Source organism: Electrona antarctica (assembly GCF_951216825.1).
Source record: "Electrona antarctica genome assembly, chromosome: 16".
NCBI classification, from domain to species: Eukaryota; Metazoa; Chordata; class Actinopteri; order Myctophiformes; family Myctophidae; genus Electrona; species Electrona antarctica.
In genome coordinates, this window is record NC_136797.1 from 43,614,143 (window position 1) to 43,623,358 (window position 9,216).

The window sequence follows — 9,216 nt, forward strand, 5'->3', positions numbered from 1 at the left end:
AGCGGGGATTCTGTTCAGTCGTCAGAGGAGGCGGAGGTGGATGGGCGAGTGAAAGAAGAGAGATGCACACACAGGCTGTACGCGTTTTGAGGATACTTTTACTTTATACGATAAACAAATTATACATACCAGTGTTGTACATCGATGGGCATGGAGGCCTGGGGCTTGGAATCCAGGTGGTCGAGGTGTCAGCATCAGGGTCCCGGTCACTGTCCAAATCGCTCTCGGTTTCTTCATGATCAACGACGTAACGGCGGACTGTTGTTTTCCGAGACGTTCTTCGGAGCCCCTTTGTGGACAGATTGGGGCTGGGCACATCCACAGGTAAGGGACTTACAACCTCTTGCTCAACTCCCGACACCGATGGGGGTAATCGGGGGGCGATCGGGGACGGTTTGATCACTTTCTTTTTTTTTTGTGGACGCGCAGGTAAGGGACTCACAACCGCTTGCTGTGGTTGCTCAACTCCCGACACCGGTGGGGGTAATCGGGGGGCGACCGGGGAGGTTTTGGTCACTTTCTTCTTTGGTGGACGCTCAGGACGGGGTCTCTTCGCTGGACTCGGGGATGTTTTTTTTTCTGGAAGACTTGGTAGGGCAATCGGGATCTCTTGACTCTCTTCTTTCTTTTGTTGGGTGGGGGCCCGGCAGGCTCACTTATCTTCTCCGGAGGACGGTTCACCAGTTTCATCACATCGTGGATGGTTCTCTGCCGTGGATCCACATTCTTGCGCTTGGCAGTATGTTTCCCCATGGCCTGCGCCTCTCTCTCTCTATCTCGCTCTCTCTCTCTCGCTCTCTCTCTCTCTCCCCTGTGCTAACACGGCAGTGCTTGCGGGCGCAAACACAACACCTCTGTCTGTCTAAATAAATATAATATAAATAGTCAACTTTACTAAAGTGTGTAAAACGTGTGTGTGTGTGTGTGTGTGTGTGTGTGTGTGTGTGTGTGTGTGTGTGTGTGTGTGATCAGAGGTAGCCGGCCTCGACGCTTCGACGCCTCTCTTCTCCTCTCTCCTCTCTTCTCCGACACCTATACTATACTATATGCCCATGCGCTGGATGCCCAGGGACCATCCAGCGCTGCTACAGGGTCTGCACCCCAGAGACTCCTGGCAGTGACGCCCCGGAGAGAACTGGGAACTCCTGCTGCTGCAGGGTCATTCACTCCCAGGTTGTCTGCACCCCAGAGAGTACTGGGGACTCCTGCTGCTGCACAGACACCCCTGGCCACCCCTGGCTACTCTGGCCAATTTGCACCCACGTTAGTTAATTTAATTGTTAAATTGGACAAATCTGATTAATTGATTCCTAATGACTGCAATAATATGTTTTAATGCTGAATTTGTCTTTCACCTAGGTTCTTCAATATGCTCAAGAAAGGTGGACAACCACGTGGTAGAAAAAGGTTTTCTGCACCCGCAGGAGCTGTAGTAAAATCCAAAGACGTCTACATCTGTTTCTTTGCCCTCCCTGGACCAACTACAGCCACTCCAAAGAATTCCGATGAAACTATGGATCCTTCAGCAAGCGGGACTAGGGAAATCCACTATTCCCATTCCCGTTGATGCCTGCCATTCTCAGGTAACTATCCTCTTAGATCGAAGGATACTACTAACTGTCATGTGAAAAGGACCCATTTACAGTCTGAGCAGGAAGAGTTTGCCATTCTTATATTTGTCCCAATACTAGTGCTTTAATAACACAGGGTGGAATTGACTGCTGTTGTTCCATTTCTTTTTTACAATGGGGTTTCCTTTATAGATCGAAGCAGAATTGGAGATCCGTTATCCAAAATTAGCTACTCTCTCTGCAGGATGGCTGTTCAAGAAGTCTACAGGTAAATCTCCCTTTAATAGATATTTGGCCCATGGTTTTGCTATGTTGTGACCGGTATAAACGATTGCTCCAAATATGTGAGTTTAGTTCCATATTACTATGTAGTCACCCATTTGTTTTAACAGGGGGCAGTGGCCAAAGAAAATTGCATGCCATTCCGATGGAGACTGGGGGCTACACTGGGCAGCAGCTCAAGGATGAAACAAACGGAGGGAAGATTGTCTTGTATATAGTTCCTGTACAAGAGCAATTGGACACGACTCCTCTTCCTCCCGATGACGAGCATTTTGCAAAAATGCCGAAAAAGACATGCAAAATATGTGGCGTCTCCATGCCTCTCCCACTGTTGGCTTCACATGTCGACATCTGTGAAATGGTAAGTGACTCCTATGAGGTATATGTAGTAATGTATACTATCTGATGTTTCTTTCTCCCCCCCCCCCCCCCCCCCCCCTTCATTTACAAATGCATCTGAACATGGCTTTATTTCAGTCTTCTCAGGATAATCCTAATGGTGATCCAGAAAGCCCACGTTCTGAAGATCCAGGGGGTGCAACCTGCAGTGAGGTTGGTGACGTTCACTTCTTGTCATGCTGATCTCATTAACAACGGCACACAGGGCCCTCGCGTATGCCAGAGACCCTAAATCCATAATTTGGGGATTTAGCATTGGGTAAGAGGTGTTTCAAGTTGATATCTTGCACCCCAGGCTAAATCCCCAGGCGGGGAAGTGGGACTGTTTCAGCCCTACAATGTGGCCCGACATCAGCAGCAGTATTCATGAGGACACACACAGGTGCTCCTTATTAAGCGCAGAGAAAATTAATTAGGTGAGCGATATTAAACAAATGTTCATGATAACCAAAGTAATTGTTTTCCTCTTAATTTATTCTTAGACAACCAGCCTTGTCAGATGTCCAATATGCCAGGTAGAATTTTCTAAAGATTATATTGAGACCCATGCCAGTTATTGCGGAGAAAGGTATTTTTTTTCCATTCTATATTCTTTTCAGTTGTACTACTAATCATCCTTGATTAGGTTCTTAGTGTGTTAAACATAATGCCCTTTTCTTCTTTTACCTTGTACAGTGCATTGGCTATAGATGAGCCTTCTACACGTGTGTCTCAAGATGAAGAGCAGGCAGGAACAAGTGGCGTTTCAGACCACATGGCACCTGAGAAAGGTAGGTAATATTTTAACACCTTTTCATCTTCGGTTCATAATGCGGTATAATGTCTTGGGTTGCTCACAGGGTCAGTACCTTGCCTATAATGACTGACCAAGAATTCTAATAGATAACCTAACTATTCTAATTAGAATGGCCAAGGCATGTTCGTCTTGAATGTATTTACGTTCTACCGTTTACTTTTTGTCCAGTAGGTGGCAGGCATGCACAGTACATGTGGTTGCTGCGCAACCTCTTATTCACTTACCCAACCTATGTTGTACATGCAAGAAGTGTGATCATGTAGGCATACACGCAGTTAAAACATGGAGATTGCAGATAATAAGTGTCTGCCTGACAGCGAGGAAACGTAGTAGTATCTCCAAATGCGTTTCCCTAAAACTGTGTCCCAATTTCCCATTTACAGGAAATGTTGCAGCTCAGTGCACCGTAAGTGTCCAAGCGGTGGTCAGCAGTCTGCCCCTGCTCCTGCTGACAGTGTGTACGATGGAGGCAGCACTGGTAAAACCCGAGGTGATGGTGGTCTTTTTTTCCCCCCGTGGCTTGGTAAATCATATACTCAGGGGTTTGCTTCTGACATTTGTTTTACTTTTTAACCCTACAGTGGGTCGGGACCCATATATATTTTTTAATTACTATTGTATAATATTGTTCTACTAGCCATGTATGATGACTGGAGCTATGGAGACGGCTAAGTCTATGAAATTTGGAGGGGATATTGTCGTGGCCTTGTTAGGTTGAAGGGCGCTTCAAGTTCAGCAGTAGTTTAAAATCGTGTTTGCATACACCTAGGTGTTTGTAAAGCTTGGATGTGCTCTGCATCAAACATGATGTATTTATGGTTTATATTAGTTCTTTTTTTTTTGGCCAGTGTGTTGCACGTATGTGCGTGCACACACAGGGCTTTTCTTCTAGTATTATTAATTGAAATACACAAACGTGTATTAACTGAAGTTATGGTTTGTTTCTGAATCACAGAATGGATGGCCACTCCTGATCCCAAGAGAGCTGCATTTTTGTTCACTCAGGATTTGCTCTTGAAAGCAGACGGAAATCAACCGCTTAAACTGTGCGTCGACATTCGCAAAGATGTAGAGGAGCAAGACCGGGCCATTTTGTGTTTCTACAAAAAAGCCGGTGTACATTGGGCATCTCCTTTAGACTGCCAGCTTAAGGGTATGTATATGTAGTATCAACATTATTTAGATGTAGTGTAATCATTTGGAATTGTTAAACCTGGGTGATTTTCACCCGGACAAATGTGTCTGTGATTTTCATAATGTTTCTGAGGTGGTCATTATGCTCCGTGACATCATAGAAGGTAGGTTTGTTACCCTGCCCATAGACATGTAAAGGTAGACTTTGGCTCTGGGATGTGTCTTCTCGAGAGGAGGAAAACATTTTCCTGAGATTCCTTGCGAAGCATAGCGGATGCTTGCGTCACCGAATGGGACGTTCGGGTCTGAAAAGTCCCGGAAAAGATTCTGTGATTGGCCAGTAGATACTGGCCGATACACTTCCGCCACACTTTTACCCCCCCATTGTAAATTGTTCCGCTCTCCCATCGACACATGGCTCCAACACTGCAGTGGCCAATGAGGCATCTATTAGGGAAGTGTTTGTGTGAATTTCAACTGGGTTTAGTGATGGAGGGTAAAACAAAATGCCATACACTCACAATCTTTGAGAACAAGGAGAACATCAGGTAAAATATACCTGGGTTTAGTGGTTTGACAAAAGTTGGGTTTAGTGTTCTAGGGTTAATTGTTCAACAACAAAATGTCTGCAGGAGATTCAGCTGTTGGATGGTGTGAAGAACGGTAAAGATACGAAGGATTGGACAACATGGAAGTAACACTGACTCGAGTCAACTTTTCACCGCCGTTTGGTGTGTCGTCCCCCCCCCCCCCCACGCACAATCGGAAGCGTTTTCAAAGAGACGAGTAGGAAGGATATAAAGGCAGCCTGAAAGGCAAGCATTTGCATTCCAATGGGTTTGGAGCATCGCGCTCTACGCGCAGCGGCCAGGCATCAGGTCTGGTGTTTGGGAACCTCTAACACAGGCTGAGACACTAAAACTAGAATTTGGGGGAAGGGCGTAGTGCGGACTGAGACTTTTAGACCTAGAATGGTGGATATTTGCTCAGTTAATAGGCCTACTTGTACCATAACAGAAGGAAGTATCAATCAAGTATAGCGGCCTACATATAAGCATGCACAGCTATAGCCTACTTGGGGGATCCGTAGCCTAAATGCATGTCAAACTGTGGGTCCTTGAAATTAAACGGGTTGAGAATCACTGCTAGAGCCATACAAATCTTCTCTTATGGGGGTCCCGGACATGTCTTTTCAAATGGGGGTCCGCAGAGGATCATTAGCCTCTCTGGCTTTGACTGGTCAAAATATAATGACGCTGTAGCTCATTCTCAAAGTGACTGCAACAAAATGCTTAAATCAGATTTTTGTACATGATTTTCCCCCTCCAAATGTATTTATTTTACGCAGTATGTCCGTTCACAAATAGCATTGTGTGTAATAAAACGAGAGAGAGAAATGTTTATTTTGAGTGAGCCGCGCTACATTTGTCCATGACAGCTAGAGAGAGCTTTTCAATAGCTTAAATAGCTTGCTGTGTTAGGTGTTGGACTACGAGTCCGTTGTCCACATTGGCTGTGCGTTCGAATCTCACAGCAGGCTTGATTTTTCAGTCACTTTATTTTCTCACATCACTTAAAAACGCTACCAGATTAAAGTTAGGAATAAATAATACTGAGGTAAATGTGATGTTAATTAATAGGGGAGGGTGATTCCTTTTTGTTTAATCACCCAGGGGAGGGGACTGGATTTTTATTTTCATTCACAGCAAGAAAACGAAACAAAAAAAGTTATTCACACGGATTTGTTTCCTCATATCCAGCACGGCCGGACTTTTATATATATTTATTGGCTACTTCGGTATGCATTTATTTGACAAAATGTTGTATAATCCGGGATTCGAACTAGCGGCGCCAGGTGAAATAATACATATGCGTCACGGACTGTTACCACTGGGAGATTTTATATAGCTCTCTACTCCCCCTAGTGGACATAATATCTAAATTGTGAAATGCGCAGAGCTTGCAAACCTCTGCAAAGAAAAAAGGACAAGCTCATTGGCACTCAACTGTAGGCGCGTCAGTCGCTCCCCGTCGGAAAAGGCCTTTTGTCTTATTTTGTCTGTTACTTTTTAACATTCTGATGTTTTTTTATAATGAAAATAGCTGATCTCATCCAACAACTCACAAACAAACGCCATCTTCGCTGATGCATGTCCAACTCTTCTGACTCGTCTTCCATTCTCTCCGTTCTTTCTTCCTCAATTGTTTCTCTCGCGTTTCTACTTTCTCCCACAATGCCAAACTGCTGTTTCCGGAAGGCCGCTTTCAGAGTGGGCAGGGGGTTGGCAAAGGGAGGCGGGGTCAATGCTTAAGGACATCACCACGAGTATGATGGCCTCGACTCATTATCACCGTTTAGGTATTAAGTTATCACCTAAAAGGTGATAGAGTATTACCTAAAGATGGAGTATGTATGAGCCTTAACAGGTTCTCTGAAGGCCTAATGCCTAATGTCTTGCTATGATGTGTGACTGTTGTGTGGGTCCAATATCTTGATGGTAAAGAACATGTTATTACATCTGTACTTCTTACAGATGGCCAAAGTGCTGTTTTATCCATCAGCAAATACCTATAAAACAAAATGAAACCATGCAGCACCGAGCTGATTCTCAACCCAGCCTTGTGCCTTGTGATCTGTACACCCTTCAAGGTTTAATGACTTCTATTTCCTGACGGAGCCAGAGGAGTTCATCGACTCCCACTTCCCCGTAGAGGAGAGATGGCAGCTCTTAGAGCCACCGATGACCCTGGAGGAGTTTGAGAAGAGGGTGGAAAGGACCGCAGCATTCTACACAATGGGCCTCAGCCGCCTGCAACCACAACACCACAAAGTAGTCACAGGTGACGGATTCCATTCGCAAACAGAGAGCTTCTTATTAGGTGCTGGTGAACAGTCGTTGACGCTAAAATCACATGGTTGTTTTCCCCATGCAGTTGACGGTGAGGCCAACGTGTCCATGGGCTTCTCCAGGCCCATGAAGTTCACATACAAGATCAGTCAGCAGCAGAACCTGCAGCCCAGACACTCCAAGAACTCCAACTCCGGCTTAAACTCCCACGGATTCCTCACTTACTCTGACCGTGGCATGAATCTGAAGATATGTCCTCCCTCCAGCGGCACGCACGATGTGGAGGTGTTCGCCAGCCCAGAACTGGCAGCCACCACTCTCAGCTTGGTCTGTTCCTTCACCGTAGAGTGCCCTACCACAACCAGAGCCAGGGAGGCGATCCCCGACAACCCCTTTAGTTCCTGGGGCATGCAGCCCAAGGCCGGGTCCCTGGGGGTGGCGGGGAGCGACCAAAGGAGCGAAGTAGCCGAGGTGGAGGCGGGCGTGTTTGAGCTGGTGTTAAACACCTCTAGGTCCCTGACGGTGGTGGCTAAGCTGGTGCATCCCGAGCTAGAGCCTGCAGTGGCCGAGCGCTGCCTGGCCACCCAGATCCAGCCCCGCCGCCTCACGTGTCACGTACTCTGCCCCTTGCGTGGCTTCTACCGCCTGTCCTTGTTCGTAGGGGACTACAACGTTTCCAAAAACGCAGGTGCCAAGTTGCAGAACGCCGCTAACTACCTGTTGCATTGCCAAGGGAAGGTGGTTGGCGCGGACGAGCTTTTCCCCTCCAACCTGTGCTCGTCGTGCGGTCCGGGGATGTGCGCGGAGGAGGCAGGGCTCTCCGGGTTCAACCACACGGGGGCTGTCATTAGCACGCGGCAGGGGAAATGTGACATCACCTTCCGCAACCAGCAAGAGCTGGAAATTCTCGCCGTGCTGGAACGGGACGAGAACAAGACGAGAACGACCTCCAGCCTCGAACGCCACACCTTCATCGCCTACGGCGACAGCAAGGTGATGGTCAGCGTCAGCCTGCCGAAGCCAGGCGTCTACCGGCTGGGGCTGTACGCCAAGACGTCTCCCGAAGATAATGAGTTCAGCCCTGTGTGTGACTTTGTGGTGAGGAACAGCTGCACTCGTCCGGGGCCTCCGTTCCCGCACGTCTACTCCATCTGGGGTAAAGGCTGCGAGCTGCTGGAGCCCCGCACGGGCCTCCTGGAGCCTCTCTCCCAGGTGCGCTTCAGGGTCAGGGTGCCCTGGGCGCGCAGGGTGAGCATCATCGCGGAGGACGGCGAGTGGACCCAGCTGGAGCCAAACGGCAGCGGGGTGTGGGAGGCGGACGTGTCCACGGGGAGGGCGCCGCAGAAGCTGGAGCTGGCCGCGTCGTCCGAGGAGTCCGGCAGCATGGCTATTATGATGACCTTCGACATCACTCAACGGGAGACGGGAGAGTGAGGCGCAATGGCGACGACGCAGATGACTGCACTACTGATATGTCATTAGGCCTGTCGCACTTATTACATACTGTAGACGCCTGGTCGCTATTATTTGAGATGATCAATTCTTGTTTGGCATTATTTTGTATGAATTCAACTGTTGAAAATGTTCTCGGTCAAAACGTGTCACGTAGATATGCTATTTCCACATTTTTTTATTTTATTAAGTGTGTCCTATTTGGCCATAGTACATTATTTATTGTGAGTAATTTCATTGTATACCGCTATTTAAGTTATTGGTCAAATCTGCCAAATGTTTGTTTACAAGCCTTTGTAAATGGAAATGTATTTTTATTTATAACGTTCCAAAGTTCAATGCCCAAAAATAAGTAGTTTGAATCACAATTAAATTGTAAATCACAATTATTTGTGTGACTAATCAATCGTCTAGTAAAATGTCATCATGGCATGACTAATTTCACTGATTACAAGACTAGTAGAATACTCATTTAGAGTGTTATGGTCAAATAATAAATAAATAAATGTGCACATTTTGCAATCATATATTATGCACATAGCTATCCTAAAAAACAACGTTGTTGATTGCAAAATCGTTTTCAGATGACAATTAGGGATCCAAACAGGACAAAACAGTCATGATTTACTTCAATGAATGGAAGTGTGCTCCGGTGATGGGTAAATATTGATGGCATTTTTCCACAACATTCTGCTTGGTTTTTTGTCGGGCATTTTTCCTACAGTAATTTTCC

General features: G+C 46.6%; 1 protein-coding gene across 1 annotated transcript; it reads left to right on the plus strand.

The window, feature by feature from the left end:
• Window positions 1–2,968: 2,968 nt before the first annotated feature.
• On the plus strand, window positions 2,969–8,465 carry LOC306939507 (kyphoscoliosis peptidase-like; the record flags this gene model as incomplete). Its single annotated transcript, XM_079524094.1, has 4 exons — window positions 2,969–3,022; window positions 3,432–3,454; window positions 6,833–7,023; window positions 7,117–8,465. 4 exons carry the CDS (start codon window positions 2,969–2,971, stop codon window positions 8,463–8,465), a joined length of 1,617 nt encoding a protein of 538 aa, XP_079380220.1.
• Between the last annotated feature and the right edge of the window lie 751 nt (window positions 8,466–9,216).